General features: G+C 45.0%; 1 protein-coding gene across 3 annotated transcripts in view; it reads left to right on the plus strand.

Annotated features, from left to right (window-relative positions):
* Nucleotides 1–24,111, plus strand: part of arhgef3 (Rho guanine nucleotide exchange factor (GEF) 3) — a 407,720-nt gene that overhangs the window by 225,017 nt on the left and 158,592 nt on the right. For all 3 annotated transcript variants that reach the window (XM_086001622.1, XM_086001619.1, XM_086001621.1), the window contains one exon: nucleotides 13,894–13,956. In XM_086001622.1, the coding sequence (XP_085857748.1) occupies nucleotides 13,894–13,956 (63 nt within the window). The remainder of the gene's footprint in view (nucleotides 1–13,893; nucleotides 13,957–24,111) is intronic.

Consider the following 24,111-nt stretch of genomic DNA (forward strand, 5'->3'; position numbering starts at 1 on the left):
GTACCACAACTTCACGCCATTAAATTGATTTCAGTGCCGAGTCTATTAGGAAGGACTGTTACAGCGCAGCCTGTGGAGGAGCAGGGTATCTGACAGCCAACTTCCGGATTTCCACGTTTAACTGCGCATGTGTGGACGCCGGAAGTTGCTGTCAGATTTACTCCGTAATAACGGTGAGCACTGAGAGCCCCACCGTTACTCTCAACGCAAGATCTGGGCCAATGACTTATACAGTTTATTGCCAAAATTTGGCCAGTTTAATGTGTGCAGCCCATTTTACTTTTCTGTATAAACATTAGGTTCTCACAAATTAACCCTCTTTTTACATGTACATTCCCAATGCATCACTGCACCTGTCTTTCTCAGCCCCACTTGTGGTGAAACTTCTGACTTTATTTTGTTTGACTAGAGTTGGGAAGGGAAGTTTTACTGAAATTTTGCTCTTGAAATCTTGGATCTGCCGCCTTTCTCATATAAACAAATTGGGCTGGCAGTTCAGCTCCAACCTTTTAATGAAACCAGATTCTTTGTTACTAACTTATTTACAGCTTGTTACAGTCACAGGCACCAGCTTAGGTTTAGCATTGGGGAGCAGGAAAGAGACACGGCGCACACATGCTGTAGTTCCTCATGATTCTGACAGTCTGGTAACTAACATTGCTCAAATGTTCTTTATCAGCAGAAACCTGAGTTAATGATGAGTCAGTGCAGTTTCCCTTTGAATTACAGATTTATCTATTCTTACCTTGAAACAAGGGTTTGCTTCCCTGTCGCATGTGATGCCAAGCAAACATATGCTGACTCCTTCTGTGAGTTGTGCAGATTTAGATTAACAGATCCCCGTAAGTCAACACTTATGCAGAATCGTTTAGAGAGAACGGTCCAAGTTCCCCAACTCCTAACTGCTCTTTACTTGCATAACTATCCAGCTAATCTCATGTCGCACAGGCAGTTATAGATGCTGGCTCTTACAGTTCCACCCTTCAGCATCTGCATGTGAAGTCGAGAATAAGCAGAGCAAAAATTCAATCAACACCCTTTTTCATATGGTGGGAGTGCAGATAGCAGGGCATGCTGGGTGGCTGTTACAAGACCCAAAACAATAATCTGGTGATAGCTCAGGGTCGACGAGCTTGTGACAGATCTCATATTGGCGGTCCGATCTACCCTTCTTTATCATTGGTCAAATGTTAAAGTCTCTGGATAGAAACTAGACCTCGTTGCGCTCCTTTTATGGAAGAAAAATTTAGAGGACCAACGTGCCCAAAGTATGCCTGAAGATGTCCGATGCAATATTTGGTCACGCCATTGTCCAGATGTCCCTGGCGGACGCCTAAAACAGTTCTTAGACCCCTTGCATACATACATTATATATATATATATATATATATATGCAGGGCCTGTTTTAGATCCTCACTGGGAAATTGGATAGCGATGAGTGGAGCAGGAGCCAGGCCTGCTCCACTCAGGATTTTTCAGCGGCCAGTAAAAATAATTCAAAAATCATTCCTGTGGAACCAAGATGAGCGGAAATGCTGGCCCAATTCCACAGTATTCCCCTTCGCCTCTCGCTTCCATCCCCATTACCATTCCACCCACCCCAGATATTTATCTTAAAATGGGTGAGCTGCAACAGGCTGCAGCAGCTCATCCAATTAATATTAATGAGGCCCAGTTGTAGGCCGGCCTCAGGTCTCCGGGTTGGGGATCGCGCCGCCCATTTCAGGCCCCTAAATGGGCCTAAAGGAATTTCCACCCCTCTTCTGCCCCTTTCTAACTTTATTTTCTACTTTTTTTATTTTTCAATCGTGTGATGGAAAACCATTTTCCACAATTTTAATTTTCTCCCCCATCATATGCCACCACAACCAATTACATATTCACATTGCAGCCAAAAAGATTTTCGAGAATCACCTGCCATGACAGTTCCTCACCCATCTCACGAAATAGCTCTAAAAAATCAAGTTTCACATTGACAGCACATTAAAAAGTCACAAATTATAACAACAAGAAGTAAGGCTTCTTAGACAGGTAGTGCAAGCAGATACAAGGTTTTTTATATATTACTAATCGATCTTGTGACGTTCCACACAGGGAGTCAAGACTAAGTATAGTCTTCAGATGATGTGGAGATGTAATTCAGTCCCCATTTTAAAGTCATATATTGTATCCCTATTTTTGTATTTGTAACAAAATGCATTTAATAACTTGTCATGCTGTAATTACACGCTGCTACCAGTGGTGGTGCTGCAGTTTCTCCAGAGGAGGGGATAATTGCAGCATGACAAGTTTACATGCAATTTCCATTATAAATATGGACATAGAAATTTACAATGGCAAAATTGACAGGAGGTTCACATAGATGTAAGATTTTTAAATATCATATATATTATACAATTAAAATATTAAATATAATATACCTTGCATATGTTTTGAATTTCTAAATATCAGGTTCATTCTAGTGATATGTATTGCAATTTTTTCTAATTATATAATGAGCTCCAGGTGCAGATGAGAGGCATAGATGTATTTACTTATGTAACTACAGCACATGAAGGCACAACTTTATTTCATTATTTACCTGCATTTTCTGCACATCTATATATATAAGAACAGTATGTCTGTCTGTCTGTCCGGCTATACAATCAAAAGTTATAGAGCGTACCTACACATATGTTATATCAAAAGAAAGCTTATCATTAGGGGACTCTCATAGGCATATTTACATTTTGGTCGGACAAAATTGTGCCGACGGTATCCAAAAAACGTTCAAAATTCCGCTCATTATCCGCTCATTAGCATCGAGTGGGGGCGGGTTCATTGCGTGTGTGGGCGGGCCATCCTAGAGTTGAGTGATGTGACGATTGACCAATCCTACAGTTCAGTGACCTGACGGTTGACCAATCGGTGCATGTGTGGGCGGGCCTTATCATTCTGAACTGAGGTGAGTGTCAGCCATCTTGATTCGTAAGTTTATTTTTTTTCCCCCACTTTCTGCGTGTTTCTTTTCAAATCTAGATTTCCAGCAAAAAAAGAGTTGCTTTTAAAACACAAATTGTTTTTTAAAAAAGTTAATTAATTTGTAAATCTTTTCTCTAGCCTCTATAATTTTCCTACCTTTAACCGTTTTTGCAGGCCTGGATGCCTGGGCCTCTGTTGCCCAGCCATGCCTGAGCTAGGCACCGCCCCTCCCGCTGGGCCTGCCCCGCGATCGCCGCCATCTTTGTAAAGGCTGGCGGCGCGGGACTGGGCCGAGCGTAGCCATCGCCGCCATTTTGGTAAAGGCTGGCGGGGCGGGAGGGAGCCTAGCGGGAGGTGAGTTGCGGTCACCGCGGGGCTCGGGCTCAGCTGATCGGGCGCTCATCAGGGTTCGGCCCGCAACACATCGACCGGAGGAGCGGCGGCTCTCTCCTTCCCCCCCCGCGGCTCAGGCGGGGGGCCGGTGCTCGGGAGGGCGGGGCTTGGTAGGCCGGTGCTCGGAAGAGCGGGAAGGGGGGGGGGGGAAGGGTTACCCCGGCAACCGGGCCCGGCCCTCTCTCACAGCCTCAAGCCGGCTCACGCCCGTCCCGGGGCTTGGCTCCAGTGCAGGCCCAGCCGCAATCGGCGGTCTTGAAGCCGGGGCTCGGGAGGGCATGGGGCGGGGCGCGGGGGGCGGGGCTCGGGGGGTGGGGCTCGGGAGGGCGGGAGGCGGGGCTCGGGCTGACCGGGGCGCGGGGCTCGGCTGGGCCATGTCAGTGCGTGGGGCGGCACGGAGCTCCACGGAGCCATCACCGGCAGAGGGGAGAGGGTCTGCTGGCTCCCCCCCTCCCTTTCTCCCCCCTCCCTTTCTCCCTTCCCCCCTCCTTCCCCACCCTTCCCCCCCACCCTTCCCACACCCCCTCCCCCCCACACACCCCCTCCCACACACCCTCCCCCCTTCCCCTCACTCCCCCTTTCCCGCCCCTCCCCCTCCCGCCCCTCCCCCTACCCCCCTTCCCCCCAGTCGCGCTCTCTCTTCCCCCTCAGTCGCTCTCTCTTCCCCCCCAGTCGCTCTCTCTCTTCCCTCCCCCAGTCGCTCTCTCTCTTCCCTCCCCCAGTCGCTCTCTCTCTTCCCTCCCCCAGTCGCGCTCTCTCTTCCCTCCCCCAGTCGCTCGCTCTCTTCCCCCAGTCGCTCTCTCTCTTCCCCCCAGTCGCTCTCTCTCTTCCCCCCCAGTCGCTCTCTCTCTTCCCCCAGTCGCTCTCTCTCTTCCCCCAGTCGCTCTCTCTCTTCCCCCAGTCGCTCTCTCTCTTCCCCCAGTCGCTCTCTCTCTTCCCCCAGTCGCTCTCTCTCTTCCCCCAGTCGCTCTCTCTCTTCCCCCAGTCGCTCTCTCTCTTCCCCCAGTCGCTCTCTCTCTTCCCCCAGTCGCTCTCTCTCTTCCCCCAGTCGCTCTCTCTCTTCCCCCAGTCGCTCTCTCTCTTCCCCCAGTCGCTCTCTCTCTTCCCCCAGTCGCTCTCTCTCTTCCCCCAGTCGCTCTCTCTCTTCCCCCAGTCGCTCTCTCTCTTCCCCCAGTCGCTCTCTCTCTTCCCCCAGTCGCTCTCTCTCTTCCCCCAGTCGCTCTCTCTCTTCCCCCAGTCGCTCTCTCTCTTCCCCCAGTCGCTCTCTCTCTTCCCCCAGTCGCTCTCTCTCTTCCCCCAGTCGCTCTCTCTCTTCCCCCAGTCGCTCTCTCTCTTCCCCCAGTCGCTCTCTCTCTTCCCCCAGTCGCTCTCTCTCTTCCCCCAGTCGCTCTCTCTCTTCCCCCAGTCGCTCTCTCTCTTCCCCCAGTCGCTCTCTCTCTTCCCCCAGTCGCTCTCTCTCTTCCCCCCAGTCGCTCTCTCTCTTCCCCCAGTCGCTCTCTCTCTTCCCCCAGTCGCTCTCTCTCTTCCCCCAGTCGCTCTCTCTCTTCCCCCAGTCGCTCTCTCTCTTCCCCCAGTCGCTCTCTCTCTTCCCCCAGTCGCGCTCTCTCTTCCCCCAGTCGCTCTCTCTCTTCCCCCAGTCGCTCTCTCTCTTCCCCCAGTCGCTCTCTCTCTTCCCCCAGTCGCTCTCTCTCTTCCCCCAGTCGCTCTCTCTCTTCCCCCAGTCGCTCTCTCTCTTCCCCCAGTCGCTCTCTCTCTTCCCCCAGTCGCTCTCTCTCTTCCCCCAGTCGCTCTCTCTCTTCCCCCAGTCGCTCTCTCTCTTCCCCCAGTCGCTCTCTCTTCCCCCAGTCGCTCTCTCTCTTCCCCCCAGTCGCTCTCTCTCTTCCCCAGTCGCTCTCTTCCCCCAGTCGCTCTCTCTCTTCCCCCAGTCGCTCTCTCTCTTCCCCCAGTCGCTCTCTCTCTTCCCCCAGTCGCTCTCTCTCTTCCCCCAGTCGCTCTCTCTCTTCCCCCAGTCGCTCTCTCTCTTCCCCCAGTCGCTCTCTCTCTTCCCCCAGTCGCTCTCTCTCTTCCCCCAGTCGCTCGCTCTCTTCCCCCAGTCGCTCGCTCTCTTCCCCCAGTCGCTCGCTCTCTTCCCCCAGTCGCTCGCTCTCTTCCCCCAGTCGCTCGCTCTCTTCCCCCAGTCGCTCGCTCTCTTCCCCCAGTCGCTCGCTCTCTTCCCCCAGTCGCTCTCTCTCTTCCCCCAGTCGCGCTCTCTCTTCCCCCAGTCGCTCTCTCTCTTCCCCCAGTCGCTCTCTCTCTTCCCCCAGTCGCTCTCTCTCTTCCCCCAGTCACTCGCTCTCTTCCCCCAGTCGCGCTCTCTCTTCCCCCAGTCGCTCTCTCTCTTCCCCCAGTCGCTCTCTCTCTTCCCCCCAGTCGCTCTCTCTCTTCCCCCCAGTCGCTCTCTCTCTTCCCCCCAGTCGCTCTCTCTCTTCCCCCAGTCGCTCTCTCTCTTCCCCCCAGTCGCTCTCTCTCTTCCCCCCCAGTCGCGCGCTCTCTCTCTTCCAACAACAACACGCCCTCAAAAAACCCTCGGCACCGCCGGGCACTCCAGCTAGTTGACTATGAATAGGTGAAGATCCAGCCCTTTTTATTTATGTTCAGACTTTTAAAAAAATCTGTGAACAATTCCATGTGAAGGACACTAGTAAGATACTGAGCCGATTAAAGTCTCTCTCACTTTAAATTACAGAAGTGTTTCAACCTGCTTTGTTCGATAGTTATTTTTTACACGGCGAATTGTTGCGGACTGGAATGCGCTGCTTGGAAGGGTGGTGGAAGCAGATCCAATAGTAACATTCAAAAGTGAATTGGATAAATATTTGAAGAGAAAATTTACAGAGCTATGGGGAAAGAGCAGGGGACCGGGATTAATTCGATAGCTCTACCAAAGAGCTGGCACAAGTACGATGGGTCGATTGGACTCTACTGTGTTGTAACATTCTATGATTCTATAAGGGACAAATTCAAAATAGTTTACAATTACAAACTGCTTCAGATGAATTGTTAGTACTTGCTGCATTTCCATCTCCTTAAAACTGGAAACAAACTCTCTTGTGCACTGGTTTTACCAGATATTTGGCTAATGTAAGTAAAATATAAAGTGATTTACGGCGTCATGAGTATTTGATGTTGAGTCTGTTCCAGGAGAGAATAATCCCTGTACCTTTGTGGTATTATGGCTTCAGCACATTGTCAATCTTTCTGAGCACCTGTGTGGGACAGCACATCAGATACACAGGAACACTTGGAAATGAAGTGAATAGGTTCTTTCAGGGAACTCAGTTTCACTGCTGCAGTAAGCTTTAATCATTAATCAAAAGGAGAGCAAGACAAAAACTAGACAACATGGTTTGACATGCTTATGGATTGTATCCAGTTATGAGCCTTTTATCTGATTAATTCGTGAGGAATACAGTCAGTGTCTTCATCTAGGAGGAAAGATATGTAAAATACAATTTCAGTTGTTGAACCCGATCCACCGGAGTGCCATAAATTCATTACTAAGCTGCCACTTTGCAAGCCATCTAATTCCAGACCAGCAACTATAAGAGGCTGATACTGGCAAATAGTTGGTTATGTAGGTTATAGGACTAGGTTGGGATCTCAGAACCAAACTTGCAAAATCAGGAAAGCACACACAAGTTTGGTGTTTCTGTGGTACAATTTGAATTACAAACCACAATATCAATTAATAAAGTGCTCACGGAAGGCCTTTATGATGCAGTTAATTAGCATTCAGACCTATTACATGTGGGTCTTGGGTTTGAATCCAACTCAATACCCCCGCCCTTTCCCCATAGCCCAAAAATGGTTTTTTTCCTTCAAGTATTTATACAATTCCCTTTTGAAAGTTATTATTGAATCTGCTTCCACCACACTGCTTCCACCACACTATCAGGCAGTACATTCCAGACCATAATGTGTTTAAAAAAATTTAAAAAAAATCCTCATGTTGCCTCTGAATCTTTTGCCACTTACCTTAAATCTGTGTCCTCTGGTTACCGACCCTTCTGCCACTGGAAACAGTTTCTCCTTATTTACTCTATCAAAACCCTTCAAGATTTTGAACACCTCTATCAAATCTCCCCTCAGCCTTCTTTGTTCTAAGGAGAACAACCCCAGTTTCTCTAGTCTCTCTATGTAACTGAAGTCCCTCATCCCTGGTACCATTCTAGTAAATCTCCTCTGCGCCATCTCGTAGGCCTTGACATCTTTCCTAAAGTGTGGTGCCCAGAATTGGCCACAATATTTCAGTTGCGGCCTAACCAGTGTTTTATAAAGGTTTAGCATAACTTCCTTGCTTTTGTACTCTATGCCAAGGATCCCATATGCCTTTCAACAGCCTTCTCAACTTGTCCTGCGACCTTCAAAGACTTGTGTACATACACCCTCCAGCTCTCACTGTTCTTGCACCCCCTGTAAAATTGTACTATTTAGTTTATATTGCCTCTCCTCATTCTTCCTACCAAAATGAATCACTTCCCACTTCTCTGCAATAAATTTTATCTGCCATGTTTCTGCCCATTTCACCAGTCTGTCTATGTCCTCCTAATTCTTTACTACAGTTCTGAGTTTCATGTCATCTGCAAATTTTGAAATTATGGCCTGTATACCCAAGTCCAGGTCATTAATATATATATGAATACCGAACCCTGGGGGAACACACTGAGCACTTCTCTCCAGTCTGTAAAACAACCATTCACCAGTACTCTCTACTTTCTGTCCCTCAGCCAATTTTGTATCCACACAACTACTGTCCCTTTAATCCCATGGGCTTCAATTTTGCTAACTATTGCTAATTATTACTTTGTCAAACGCCTTTTGAAAGACCATATACACAACATCAACTGCACTGCCCTCCTCAACCCTCTTTGTTACTTTATTAAAGAACTCAATCAATCAATTGTGTCCCAGATTAATGCTTCCAAAAGTTACCCCACTACTGATGTTGGCTGACTGGCCTGTAATTACTGAGTTTATCCCTGTTCCCTTTTTTGAACAGGGGTGTAACATTTGAAATCCTCCAGTCCTCTGGCATCACCCCCCTATCTAAGAAGGATTGGAAGATTGTGGCCAGAGCCTCTGCAATTTCCACCCTTACTTCCCTCAGTAACCTAGGATGCATCCCATCTGGACCGAGTGACTTTTATATGTTGAGGACTGCCAACCTTACAAGTACCTCTTTTTATCTATTTTTATTCTATCCAATTTCTCTACCACCTCTACTGTGACATTGGCAGCATCCTCTTCTTTAGTGAAGACAGATGCAAAGTACTCATTTTGTACTTTAGCCATGTCCTCTGCCTCCATGAAAAGATTGCCTTTTTGGTCCTTAATTGGCCCCACCCTTTTGTCTACCCTTTACTATTTATATTTTTATAAAAGACTTTTGGATTCCCTTTTATGTTGCCCACTAATCTATTCTCATACACTATCTTTGCCGCTCTTATTTCCTTTTTAAGTTTTTCCTGTAGTTTTTGTATTCAGCTTGGTTCTCGACTGAATTATGAACCCATCTTTTGACATAAGAAGGAAATCAGGGATGCACAGGAGGCCGGAATTGGAGGAACTCAAAGTTCTTGGAAGGTTGTAGGTCGAGATGAGGTTACAGAGATAGGGAAGGGCGAGGCCATGGAACAATTTGAACACTAGGATGAGAATTTAAATATCGAAGTGTTGGCCTATTTAAGTCTTGCTGAGGGTTAGGATACGGGTAGCAGAGTTTTGGATGAACTCAAGTTTATGGAGGGTGAAAGTTGGGAGGCCGGCCAGAAGAGCATAGGAATAGTCAAGTCTGGAGGTAACAAAGACACATTTGAGTGTTTCAGCAACACATGGGCTGAAGCAGGGGCGGAGACGGATGATGTAACGGAGGTGGAAGTAGGCAGTCTTTGTGATGGAGAGGATATGAGGTCAGAAACTCATCTCAGCAGGCGCTGAGATTGTAAACCGTCTGCTCTTCCCCACCCACCTCCTGCTCGTTTCCTGCTGGGAGACCAAAATTTCCCTCATAATGTCATTGATGGTCTCTCCATGCTTCCAGTTGTTGACAATCTCATGTACTGAACACCAATTCTGGAGGCTCCAGTCCCTTTTCTGTACTTGTTTTAACCTGCACATTATCAGCACCACCCATCCTGGGAATTCACAGTTGCTGCCTTGGTAGACGGTTGTACTAATGATGCATGTTATCCAAATCGCCTAGGAGATCCTCACGGATGCTTATAGATGGGTTCCCCTGAACACACCGATGCCATGTAACAAGATAACAACTGTAGAAAGAAAACCATTTTACAATTTAAATAAAACTATATGTGATGATCGTGCAACAGGAATTCACTTGATCTAATTTTATAAACTCATTTGTGGAGGTGCCAAGCACCCTCAACAATTTCCAATTAATCAAACGTAGGATTGAGACACTTTGAACTTGGATCAAAACAGCTCTTTGATATCTTGTTTGGAAACTTAATTGAAAATGGAGCACAAACCACATAATAATAATTGTAATAAAGGGATTGTTATCCTGTGTGAAAACATTATCAAGTGTAATGGTGCTGTTGGTTTGTAACTGTAAATTTTGTTAACTTCAATATAGATTCCCCACTCAATGCATTTACTATTAAAACCACCTAGGAAAGATGATGCTGTCGTAGATGAAGTGCAGTGTGATCTGTTCCCCAGAATGCACTAAAGCTTGAAAGTGCAGACTGTTGTTAGATTTTCAGTAAACTTACCCACAAAGATCCCCCCCGAAGTCATCACTGATCCTTTTCACTAATCTATTGGAGTGCAGTGTGGCAATTTTAAGTGGAGATTACGCTCTGAGCTGTGTGAACAATTTTGTCAGAAAGTTTCTTGTTTATTTAAGGGATGGGAGGAGAGTGTTCTGACCTGATGCTGTCACCATGCTGCACTCTTACCTACTGCTGCTTTTCTATGTTTCTTAGACTGATGCATAAATAGAATCCTGTTGCTGTGTAGAACGAAAAATGGTTGCAATTTTGAGCTGAATGTACCAAAGGTGGCTAGTCTGTTGTAAATGACTGTCAGATGTCAGTCGAGATTAGACTCTATTCACATGTAGTGCAGAGATTGTTATCTGTCTTTCCCAGATATGATATGTTATTGGTAAATTTTCTGTTTAATTGTAGACATGCAATAGTGATTTGAATGCACTTTTGAATTCAGTCATTTCCTTCCTCTGATCCCCCTCACCCTCATCCTGTTTTTACTTCTTTCTACCTTCATTCCATTCTGTGGCCAAGACTGTGGGCAGCCTATTTCTAGTCCTCTGCCAATGCCACTCTCCAACAGGAGACTGGAAGTTGAACAACAGCATCACAGGGTAACTCATCTTCCAGTGTTGCCATGTTCACAGTGATGATGTTTCTGGCTTGACAATGCCATCATTTCACTTACTCTAGAATGTAAAGCAGGCCCGGATTCACTAGGATGATTTTCCTGGATGATTGCTAAGGATCCCAAGTGAAATGCACTGATTCTCAACTGCACAAAGAAATGTTTCCCCAATGTAGATTTAATGTGACATATAGAGTGTTTATTGGAGACATTGAGAGATGACCAGCTTGTCGGCTGTATCCCAGAATCATATGGTTTTACCCTAACATATCAGATGGATTTTAATTTTGAAAGTAAAAACTGGAAGACATTGCAAATATGCCACACTTACATAGCTGGAATTTGGAAAATTACTTCAGCATATGCCAGGGGGGAAAAAACACAAAATCCAGAAACAAGTGGAAATTATGCTGTACATTATTATTGTACAAATATTTATATCATACATGTTATTTTATCAGAGAGCAACTTGTTTATTCTAATCAAAAATATATTAACCTTACATAGAATTACATAGACTGTACAGCAAGAAACAGGCCATTCGACCCAACTAGTCTGTGCTGATGTTTATACTCCACATGTATCTGCTTCTATGTCCTTTTTATAGTATGGAGACCAGAACTGTGCACAGTCCTCTAAGTGCGGGTCCTATACTAGTTTAACATAACTTCACTATTTTTGAATTCTATACCCCTAGAAATAAATCCCAGTGCTTTGTTAGCATTTTTAATTGCTTTGCTGACCTGCGATGCTGCTTTTAATTATTTGTTCACCTCTATCCCTAGATCCCTTTGCTCTTATACCCCATTCAATTTCTTATTTTCTACGGTGTAGGTGATATTTCTATTTATCCTACCAAGTGCATCACCTCACATTTATTTATGTTAAAGTTCATTTGCCACTTAACTGCCCAGTCTGCAAGTTTTCTAATGTCTTCTTGTATTATGTTGTATTCTTCCTCAGTGTTAGCTGTACCCCCCAGTTTGGTATCATCTGCAAATTTTGATATTGAGTTACTTGTTCCTAAGTCCAAATCATTAATTTAAATTATGAATAACAGTGGTCCTGGCACTGATCCTTGTGGAACACCGCTTTATACCTTCCTCCAATTTGAATAACTACCCTTTATCCCCTACTTTTTTAGCTAATTTGCTATTCATTCAGCTATTTTTCCCCTAACTCCACATGCCCTAACCTTTGTCATGAGCCTGCTGTGTGGTACCTGATCGAAGGCCTTTTGGAAATCCAAGTATATGACATCTACTCTATTACCCTAGTCTACTCTGTCATTACCTCTTTAAATAATTCTATCAGGTTAGTTAAGACTAACAAGGCAAGGAGATACACAATGAATGGTAGGACCCTAGGAAGGACAGAGGATCAGAGGGACCTTGGTGTGCATGTCCACAGATCCCTGAAGGCAGCAGGACAGGTAGATAAGGTGGTTAAGAAGGCATATGGGATACTTGCCTTCATTAGCCGAGGCATAGAATATAAGAGCAGGGAGGTTATGATGGAGCTGTACAAAATGCTAGATAGGCCACAACCGGAATACTGTGTGCAGTTCTGGGTGCCACACTATAGGAAGGATATGATTGCTTTGGAGAGGGTGCAGAGGAGATTCACCAGGATGTTACCTGGGCTGGAGCGCTTCAGCTATGAAGAAAGACTGGACAGGCTGGGGTTGTTTTCCTTGGAGCAGAGAAGGCTGAGGGGGGACCTGATTGAGGTGTACAAAATTATGAGGGGCGTAGATAGAAAGGAACTTTTCCCCTTAGTAGAGGGGTCAATAACCAGGGGGCAGAGTTTCAAGGTAAGTGGCAGGAGGTTTAGAGGGGATTTGAGGAAAAACTTTTTCACCCAGAGGGTGGTTGGAATCTGGAACTCACTGCCTGAAAGGGTGGTAGAGGCAGGAACCCTCACAACATTCAAGGAGCATTTAGATGAGCACTTGAAACACCATAGCATACAAGGCTACGGACCAAGTGCTGGAAAATGGGATTAGAATAGACAGGGCTTGATGGCCGGCGCAGACACGATGGGCCGAAGGGCATCTTTCTGTGCTGTATAACTCTATTAAGCATGGTTTAGCCTTTCGGAATCCATGCTATTTTTAATTATATTTTCTGTCTTTAGATTTACTGGTTAATTTCAACTGGTTAATGCATCCATTAAAGAACCAGACAAAGAAATTTGATACGTGTGTTAAGCATTTGTATAATCTGATTTCCAGGCTAATATTTCCATTATTTACACAACAGGGCAGAAAAAGGAGTATATTTTCCATTGTATATAAAATTAAAGACATTCTTTGCATAATGTGTCTTCATTTTAAATGGTTTTCTAAAATAATTTTCTTTACCCCAAGAATTAAAAAAAAAATATTATTTGATATTAAGGTTGAGAGGTGGTGCAGAGTGCAGTAAAATGCATGTTTTGCAATGACTGCAACCCTCCCCCAGTCATCAATTACTTTTGAAGTGTAGTCACTTTATAGGCAAATATAGCAGCCAAGTTATTGAATGGTACGATAGCAAAATACTGCGGATGCTGGAAATCTGAAATAACAACAGAAAATGCTGGAAATACTCAGCAGGCCAGGCAGCATTCGTGGAGAGAGAAACAGTTAACGTTTCAGGTCTGATGAAGGGTCCCAGACCTGAAATGTTAACTTTGTTTCTCTCTCCACGGATGCTGCCTGGCCTGCTGAGTATTTCCAGCATTTTCTGTTATTATTGAATGGTACCACTGAACCAAGGTGTGGGTCACCAGAGGCTTGAGCAAATAATCTAAGCTGACACTTTAGTGCAGTACTGAGCGAGTGTTGGAGGTGCTTCTTTTGGAGGTCCCATCTGCCCTCTCAGGTGGATGCAAATTCTCTTGGTGCCCTGCCTAACATTTACCCCTCATTATTATCTGGTCATTTATTTCATTGCTGTTTGTGGGACCTTGCTGTGCACAATTTGGCTGCCGCATTTTCCTATATTATAACAGTGACTACACTTTAAAAGCACTTCATTGGCTGTGAAGTGCTTTTGGATATCCTGAGGTCATGAAAGGCACTATATCTATTCAGGTTTGTTCTTTCTTCCTTTCATTCTTTACCTTGTCTGACTGACCTGATATGTTCTATTTTTATAGAAGAAACGGAAGCAGAGAAAAAGAGATGAAGATTCATTAAGCCTGTGCAGCCTCGATGGAAGTGTAAGCAACATTTTAATTTTTCTGCAGATTATGCAAACCTCTTGACTTTGTAAACGATCAAACAAACAGAATGCTTAATTATATTACCAGCCATTTGACTGCATGTTGGAAGGTGTCATGCTAAAACTGCACAAGGCACAGAGACAATTCATTGGGTAAAGTTAATCACATTATTGTGAAATATGTAATTTGTTGATGTTTCATTTTGTTTGAAACCTTATTTTAGACATAGAAATTTCAGTTACTGAGAAAAGGTGGTGGAGAATTTTTTCCAAAAAATGCTTTCGATGAATTGATTGGCTCACCTTTTTGTTTTTGTGGGCCCTTCTGACCAGTCGTTCATTCTTTGTTGTTTTCATAAATCCTTCATCGGTTCTCATTGGAGTTTTCTGGACACTTCACTCGCTTTTGATTCTTATGCTTGCTATCTATTCAATTCTGATTGGTTGCTAAAGCAACAAAGTGTGACTTCCCAGGAAGTGTGACTTCCCAGGAAGTGTGTACTAGAGGCAAGACTTTAATACATTATAGCTATATTGGCCAAGATTTTCTAATCATAACAGCAATAGTAACATTAATTTTAAATGGGTTACTAACTGTGTTACGATTGGAAAACAAGGCCCTTCTCCTTGTGGCAAGATGTCTGACCTGTGCCCGGTGCCTCCTTTGGTAGCAAGTTTAAAATTGGGAACTAGAGAATCATGGGAGCACGCATACACCCTATTACTCTAAGGTGCATTCAATATTATCAATATGTACAAAATAACTTCGAGCCTTCTCAGTTTCCATCAGTGATGCTCTTCGAATGACTGTTAAGGCGAATAGCGACCTGTCTGGTTGATTTACTGCACAATAGTTTGTCCTCCCAACCGTCTTACTGAGTTTGAAAACTCATTATGTAATGAATCTTGGTGGGAGCAGGGATATCCCATGTCCTGATATTCTGGGGGTTAAATTGGGCCGTGTAGTGCCTGCTTTTTAGGTGCCACCTAAGGTTTCACAATGGTGTCCAAGATGCACGTGCACACTTCCGACAGGAAGTGAGTAGGAAAGTATCTTGTAAAGGGGTTGAAGAGCAGTGAGAATATGATGCGAATCAGTGTGTAATGCTGAATTGAAGCCACCACTGCCATTTTGGAACTCCACACTCCAGGCAACGCCCTGTCTTAACCTCGCACAGCTGAACACAACATTAAATGACATGAAGGAATCCCTCACCAGTGCTATTTAAAGGGATCATGAAGTACTTACAGGTTAGTTACTGAATTATTTATTCTTGCTGCTGGTGCAATTGTACGTATTTTTGGAGCTTTTCTATACTTGGCTAAAGTTTCAGTACTCTACAGGGAGTGGTCTGGCTCATCTTGCAGTACTTTTTGTGTCATTTAAAATATTGTGCTGAAAGAAATTGCTTCCAGATCTGGTAGGGTTTGTCTGGGAATTGAGCATAACTGGGAGAATGAAGAGAGGCCATGCAGAGCAGGACAGGCTGTTAGAAGAGGGAGGAGGGGGAGCAGGGCCCTCAGCAGGAGGCCATAGCCACGGAGGGTCTTCAGGGAGCAACTCTCTTACCTCATTTTCAGCGACAATTAGTGCATGAGACATCTTCGCTTCAAAAAAGAGGCCGTGACTGAAATCTGTCAACTGCTGCAGCCACAACTGCAGCCTGAAAGCAGGGCAAGGACATAATTTCTGTCAAAGTGACTGTGACTCTTAGTTTTTATGCCTCCTTTCTGGTTGCTGCTGGAAATATAAGCAACATCTCACAGTGTGCAGTGCACTGCTGCTAAGGGAGGTCACTGAGGCTCTGTATACAATGAGAAACACAGACATCTCATTCCCTCTTGCTAGAGACAAGCAGGCGGAGTGAGCATGAGGGTTTGCATGGATTGCAGGCTTCCCCATGGTGCAGGATGCCATTGTCTGCACACACATTCCCATCTGAACTCAACCAAATTCATCAACAGAGAGGGATTCCACTTCCTGAACTGCATCCACATTCATGGAGCTGTACTCCTGGCATTGACCTCCGCCGCTACTTTCTCCCACTGCCTTCTGAACATATGTCCCGCCTCCCTGCGGATACAGGATGTCACTCCTTCGCTCCACCTCTTGCACCGAGGCTCAAGTGCATTATCAGAGAACCTCGGTGCACGCCATCTCGCAAGTTCAGCCATTCCTCAAAGTATCAGACTCAGTTTTCAAGTGGCTCCCACCACTTGTTGCAGCCACAATGCATCTCCCCTTTAACAGGTGCAGGCTACCTTTAAGTAGCGCTAGCGATATCGGGCCCCCTGCTGACTCGTGCAGTCAATGAACAGTGCAGGTAGCTCTGGCTGCATGCAGGAACGCTGGAAAACAGCAGGCAGCACCAATTTAACGTGCTGCCTGCAACACAATGAACAGGTGTGGGTTAATCGCGCACCGCAATCCCCACGCCAGCTTTCAGGGGTTATCCAATTTCACCTGTTCTGTATCTTACTGGTGAATTTGTATTGAAATTGAATTTTCCTGAAATAGATCCTGAATTTGCCTAGCCGGCTTTGGCTGTTTTTAAGATTATGTAGCACTCAAAATGATGGCTTTGTTTGCTTTGATAGCCACAGTATAATTTCATCCATTTCCATTACTTAATTAGTTGCTGTTCTCCATATCAATGCAAAACAAAGATGCATGATGAGGTTGTGCTGCTGCTGCATGGAAAAGATCAGAAGTGGAAAAGACCATTGTGCTTAACCCTAACTCAAAAAGGCATCCCTTACTCCACCAGCATGACATTCCAAAACCCTTCCCTCACCAGTCATTGTAACCACCTCCCTGAAATTAGTTTGACCAATTATTATTGAATTGCAGACAGACTTGTGATAGTCTGCCTCCACTGGGAACCAATTCAAACTGTCACATTCTTCTTGCTTAATGCCAGTAACAGCCATCAGAAAGAGGAGACTTTCATGGGTTGGAATCAACTTTGGATCCCAGACCTAAAAAATAACTTGTTTTCCAACATTTTCATGAAAGTTAAAGTTATTTTCAGTGTTGTAGATTATCACTTGATATATGTGCAGTATATAGTTTACTCTTCAACTCGAGCTTCAAATTTAACTAACAGTGACTGCTAATACTGTTGGGCAAGTTCGATACATATTTGGTTTCTTCATTCGATTTCCAAAGTAGTCCACATGAAAATTACATCTACAGTTGGTACCACCTCAGCTGAAATCTCTCACTCAATGTCACTATTGGATGAAGGGTCTGTGTCTCACAATTACTGCCCTGCCAAATGGAAACATGGAACATGACTGCAAGCTGCTGCAATGTCACTGGCTTGGCTGATGTTACTCTAATATTATTAAAGTTTCAGAGTTCCTGGAGGGCTGAGTAATTTTTTTAAAAATTTGTACCTACAATCTAGTTTATACATTCCTTTTTTTAAAAAGTTACTGTACAAACTGTATTTGGGATGATAGTTAACACTTGGCTAGCCATGAACCTTCATGGATTTCTATCACGTTAAAGCTTCAGCAATATGAAATGTAACAGGGGAAAGTTTATCTTGTGTAACAATGTGAATGTGACAGTTTAGAACTTTTCAAGCAGGGAGTTTCCCCAGTGGTGTGTGTAAACTGTTTCTTCTTCTTTAAAACAGCAGACCACCGAGCGATGGGGGATTTTTAGTGCTTTCATATTACTTTCGCTAATCGGTAGCTCTACTTCCTGCCCACCTCTGCTTACACCTTAGGTGACCTATTCAGAAGGAGCAAAGGCCCCTTTGATCAGATGTGGGTGTTACCTCTCTATTCCTACTTGGCTTCATATCACATAGAACTTCATAATAACTATTTGCTACATTTCTGTTGATTTCATGCATGGTTCCCATTAATGTACCTTTAACAACTTGCAGAAAAATACACATTTTTGGAATGTAACTATTGTCAGTGGTTTGTAGAATTGCTTAAGAGTATCTGGCAGTAAACTGGTTAGAAAAGTTTCCTCTATCCATGTAAAAGTTGACCAGATAAACCACTCCCTGCATAATGATTCAAATTAAGCACTTTTTTGGGGCGAAGGGCAACTTCAACCAATAGCAGAGGTTCATGAGGGTCAACAGAGGAAGTAGGATTTCAGGACATCGAGCTGGCCCTCCTCAGTCCTTCAGGCATTTTAGACTATCGAGTCATTTTATTATCTAGATTATAAAATGCTACTTTAGGTAATGTAATGAATGGGAAGGAAATTAAGTCAATCTCGAGAGCTTAACGATGATGCATCTGTGGTTCTGAGGGCTAACTTCTCAAAATATATTGATGAGCTGAAGCTATGCAAACATCTTCCTAGATAAATGTATTATCATTTACAAGAGCTGAAGCCACCTTGTCTGGAAAACAGGAAACCAGAAAAGCTGAAATGACATTATGTGTAAAATACAGCAAGAATAATTGCTGATTTCAAGACAGTTGAAATAAATTGTAGATTTGACTGTGAAGTGAGCATCTTATAGAATCGAGGTGTTATACAAAAGATGCCAGGGACCAAATCCTTCAGAAAAACTACAACCTGCATTTTGTGTTCCTCCTTAGACTATAAATTTCACATCTATCAAGTTCTCTACACGTGATCCCATTCCACTTGAGATCTTGCTATTTCCTTTATAAACTACATTGGTCTGGAAATGGAGTCCCCAACAGTGCAGAGTACTGCGACAATGACTTCATGACATGGGATGATGGGAGCACTCGTTTCAACACCAGAGAGGCAGGAGGTAATCACTCGTGCATTCTGGTGTTTCTTGCTTGTGAGATATAGAGGAGGGAGAGTGTAGTAAGCACAGGCTCAGCATAGCTATTTAATGAGGTGGGGTAGGGGGCGGGGGGCATTCCCAGCCTTCCACTTCATTTTCTAATTGATCTGACCGTGTCTTTGGCCTGGACTCCACAGATCAGGAGGTCTGCAGGGTTCCGGGGGCAGGCAAAAGACAATGGCCCAGAAATTGGGGTCGGAGGCTTCCCGCGGGTGCAAGCCTCCGACCTGCACTTAGCTTGCGCGCTGGCCGTTGAGCTGTGAGCCCCCGTGGAATTGCGATCCTGGGCCTCCTCCAACTGCCGGCGTGCAGTGCTTGCGTATCCCAGGGGCGCAGTTAGTTCGATGCGTCCCCTGGGATCACGTGGGCCATGGAGAGCCAATGGTAGCAAGGAATGCTTCATTCATAAGTTTGACAGGAAGGGCTGTCAAACCTATAAATACTATAAGCCCCAAAACGTCACTAAAACCTCAAATAAAAAATTTTTTAATCACATTTTTAAAATAAACTATAAATTACATGAAATAACTATTTTAAACAATAATTTAAATTTTTGAAAAAATTAATTACATTTTCTAACGGGGCTAAAAATAAACTTACCTTTCTTTAAAGTATTTAAAAATAATAAACCTGTGGAAAAAATGTTTTAATTTTAATTAATTCACCACTTGCCTTGTTAAAAGCAGGCCTTGTGCCTACTTTTTACATGTCTAACTTCTGGAGACTTACCTTCCTGGAGAAACCTGGAAAAAAAACGTAAGTTCAATGCGCACGCGCTGCCTCTCCCGCGCACGCGTTCCACCTCTTAACCCCTTCTTTCATGGGAACGGAAGTGCCGGTTTCCCGCGCATGCGCAGTGCATGTACGAAACCAGCACTTCCATTGGTCTTACGGGTGAGTACCCCGTGCGTACTCGCCCGTGGAGACCCGAATTTCTGGGCCAAAAAGGCAAGTACTAAAGTCTTTATTTTGTACAGCCCCAGGATGATCAGAGGCGTTTAGGACTTTCTGGCTGCTGCTTTTCAGCCAGAAGGCCCCGATGTCAACAGCCAGGATCACAGCTGCAGGATTCTCTAGCCTGTAGCTGCATTCGTATTTTCTCCCTGATTTTTTTAGTTCATGGCACAATTTTTCTGTCAGCATAAGACCTCTTGCACACCACTCCATGAAATACTTGTGGGTAGAATCATAGGGGTAGAAATTCATTTTTGCCAGCAAAGTTGCTGGTGTCACCAGCAACTGGCGTTAACGGCTACTTAAAATGGCCACAACGCTAACAGAGAAAAATTGATCTGGGGAGATGGAGATTGTTGGCGCAGCGCTTACCTTCCATGCAACGCTGTCCTGGTGGCGTTGCTCGAGGCATCTGACCTGAAGTTACTGTCCAGGTGCGGCGTTCGAGCTTCGCACAGCCTCTGGAAACGAGGCTGTGGAGTGCGCAAGGAATTGTGGGCAATGAACAGGTATGAGAATTAAAGGGGCCACGCACACTGAAGCAATACAAATTAAAATGAAGTGAAACAATGCAGCTTTCAGTCCTTTCTGCATTTAATTAAAAAAAATTGCATTACAAAGAAGTCCCAAGTGTGAATATTTAGCTCTTAAAGCCGAATTCCCTTCCTAACCTCAAAAAATGGAAAAAAAATGCCTCAGCAAGCCAGGGAAGGGGCACCCAGGGTCTCTCATGCAGGGGATCAACACTGCAAGAGAGGTCCTCTACCCGCAGGGGCCAGGAGGCCCTCCAGAAAGAACGACGTGAGACCACATCACTGCAGCTGTCACTGTCGGCAGTGCCCGCCACCATCTGGCTCCAGTGCCCAAAGAAGCTTCATGACCTCAGACCACTGGTCAAGGTCAGTGAATGTATCTTCAAAAGCCGTCTCTTACCAACTGCACCACTCGCCTCACACACTGCTCAATGCACGACCCCCAATCACTCACCTACCAACAATCTGCACCAATCACGAGGCACACCTCCCATTTCTAGCCTCACCTCACCTCACCCCCTTGGAGGAGACAGTGCAGGCCATTCTTGGCAGGGGCATGGTTGAGCCCTTGGCCAGCTGCGGTGCTGAAAGGATAAAAGATGCTGGTATCTTCATCAGTTATCCTCCTTCTGGCATGTACCTCATGCTTTTCCGCCCTCCAGTCACCACAACTCCACCCTTGTGCCTTCCTCATTTCACACACCCAAGAAATGCAGCCTGCCCAGCCAGTGGGTGGCAAGAAGAAGGAGAGGAGAGTGAAGAAGATGATTGATTTGACACTCCCAGCCACCAGCTCCTCAAGGTCAACCAGCAAGGTCATTTACAGTGTCCCCCACTGAAAGTCAGCAGCCTTCCACCAGCCATGCTGCAGCCACTGGGTTAGTACTGCGTGACATCACTAGGATAGGTAAAGGCACACAAGACAGTCACTAAGAGAATGCATACAGATGATGAGTTGATTTCTTGATGTCACATTGGATGGATAGACTTATACAGGTGGATTGGAACGTTTGCTTTGTGGTGGCTTTTATTTCAGCATCGTGGCCAAGAGGACGTTGTAATGGTCAGTAACAGATGGTAAGGTGTGGGACTAATGTTGAAAGGGGAATTGGGGTTGTGGTCACTGGGATCACAGGTGGATGATTCCATCCCAGATATCCTGGCCACAAAGGGGCTGTCTCGGATGCATCCTTCCATCTGATTCCTCCTCTTTGTCCTCCTCTTCCCTCTGCAAGCGGATGCTGTAAATGTGAAATGACAGCATAAAATCCTGGAAATACTTAGCTGGTCAGGCAGCATCTCGACTTGAGATGTGAAATCTGTTTTCCTCTCCACGGATGTTGTCTGACCTGCTGAGTATTTGCAGCATGTTCTGTCTTCTCAAAGGCCTTCATTTACCATCCGAGCCCTTGCAAGCATCCAGCGGCACTCCCTACACAATTTAAAAAAAAATCACATCTATTGCAGCAAGCCACCAGTTCAATAAAATTTTAAAAAACCAGTCCAAAACCTTAAATCCAAACTTACCTGAACGATGTGGCTGTCCCTTTAAGAGGTGCAGACATCGCCACTGCCATCGTGCTTGCACGCCAGGTTAACCTGGCATGCTTAGGACCCAGCACTGAATTCAGCGCATGGGTCAAAGTTCGCACTTGACACGTAAAGTCGGCGTTGCACGCCGATTTATGTCACAACGCCACCATTTTCTCCAGCATGGCGCTGCCAGTTACCGGCAGCGCAAAGGTAAGCACAGAAACGCCAGCCGCTGTGGGAAGCGCTAGCAGCTGGCGAAAGAGCGGCGGCTGCCATTTTAGCGCAATTTAATGGTGCTACAAAGTGGCGCTAAGGCCATGAATTTCCAGCCCATAGAATCTTACCCTAAAGAAGGAGGGCATTCAGCCCATCATACCAGTGTCAGCTGTTTGAAAGAGCTCTCCAGTTAGTCCCACTCTGCTGCTCTTTCCCAATAGCCCTATAAATGTTTACTTTTCAAGTATTTATTCAATTCCCTTTTGAAAGCTACTATTGAAGCTGCTTCTACCACCCATTCAGGCAATGCATTCCAAATCATCATAACTTGCTGCACGAAAAAAAATGACCTTCATCTCCCCTCTGGATCTTTTGCCAGAGTAAGGATAGTAACTAACAGAATGTTAATTCTGATAGATCAGAGTTAAATTTTATTGTCCATAGATTTTATCAGTTCAGTCACTGAATCTGCCATTACCACAACCATAATCACCCCACATAGCTCAAATAATGTCACCATTTGGAAGCTTTCTGGGACTAAGGACATCAGTGAGAATGGTATACTGTACTTAGTAATGATTGAACTAACTTGAATCCAGCTATCTCTGTTTGTGTGATAGAGTATATGAATTCCTCTTTTTTTCTCCACCGTACGTTGACTGTGGTCCAAAGGACAGATACAATCGCCTCCCAGATTTTCCTCCACGTGGCTCTAATGCAACCACTATGAACCGCATAATAGCAATCTGAGCACGAGTCTGCCTGATGTTCTATCAGCCCTCTTTTGGATGAGACCCCATTCTGTTTCAGGCAGCTGGTGGGAACACTGTTCTGCTTCAGGCTGCCATTCCAATCCTCCCCATAACATTTGAGCTGAGATGAGCAAGTGAATGTTCAGTCCTGTACCCTACACCCTGCTGTATCACGCGCTGGTTCCTCTGGTATCATCTGACTCCACACCGCCCTGCACCAGCTAGCTTTGCTTCTTTTAGTTTTTTTAATATTTTAATATATTTTTTCCTAATTTAATTAATATACTGGGGTTTCAAAGCTTTTACAGAGTTATGTGGCTGTCCTTATTTGAGACAATGGGAACAGAAATGGATGCATCACTTGGTGCAGAATTGCCTCGAGCAAATTAAAAGCCAAGCTTTCCACATTGGGCAAATCCTAGGGGTGAGAGTTTCAGCTGCAAATCAAGTGTATAATCAAGATGTTGCTTTGAAAAGTAAACAAGCACCAAACTGTGCCCATTCAATGGGTGACGAGAGATGGTTTGTCTGTGGTCTAATTCCAGTTTCTTCTCCAAGCGCTTCTAATGCAGCTGCTCCACATTATAGACTTACATCACTATGGGAGCACCATCACCAGAAACACTGCACCATTTCATGAAGAAGGCCCACTGCCACCTCCTCAGGGCAATTAGAGATAGGCAATAAATGCATCACTCACATTTCACAACTTAAAAAAAAAATCCATAGAGCAAACTTGTTGCATCTTCGGATATTTACAGGAAGAAGCGCTTTCATCCAGTCGCTTCCTAGAAACCAGCTGGAAGAGGCAGTCCCACACTGGGGAAAATGGCCATTGACTGTAGGATAAAAGCAGCTGGTGCAAAACACTGCCAAAAAATGGTAAAATGAACACTGGTGGTCTGCTCTGGTACCTGGACATTGTTAGCTCTAAAATGTCTGCTTACAGCCCAAGACCGGCAAGTAATAACGCACTAGTGTGACAGTGAGTGTAAGTCAGGCACATGCGATTTTCTGACAGCGAGGCAAAGATGCTGCACGCTCCAGTCCAGGAGTGAGGATGTCCTTTGGGATTGTTTCATTTGCATAAATTATTTTGGGATGTGAACTTGTCCCATTCGGGTTTCATTTTCCGCTGCACTCCTAAATCACCTTCCAGGAGCCACACATCCAACTGAAATGTCGCAGCAAGAGTGGAGTTGACCATAGGAGAGGGGGTTACTGAGGCTGTCCAAATAGTGAGTATAATTTTCCAAACAGAAATTTATATAAAAAGTATATGCAAGGTTTAGCTACCGCCTTCCCCCTCGTACATCTTTGTACGACTTTTCAACGTCGCCCTGTATGTGTGTTACGGCCAGTCCCTTGA

Source organism: Somniosus microcephalus, chromosome 11 (genome assembly GCF_052327205.1).
Source record: "Somniosus microcephalus isolate GS21.2 chromosome 11, FLI_Smic_1.0, whole genome shotgun sequence".
NCBI classification, from domain to species: domain Eukaryota; kingdom Metazoa; phylum Chordata; class Chondrichthyes; order Squaliformes; family Somniosidae; genus Somniosus; species Somniosus microcephalus.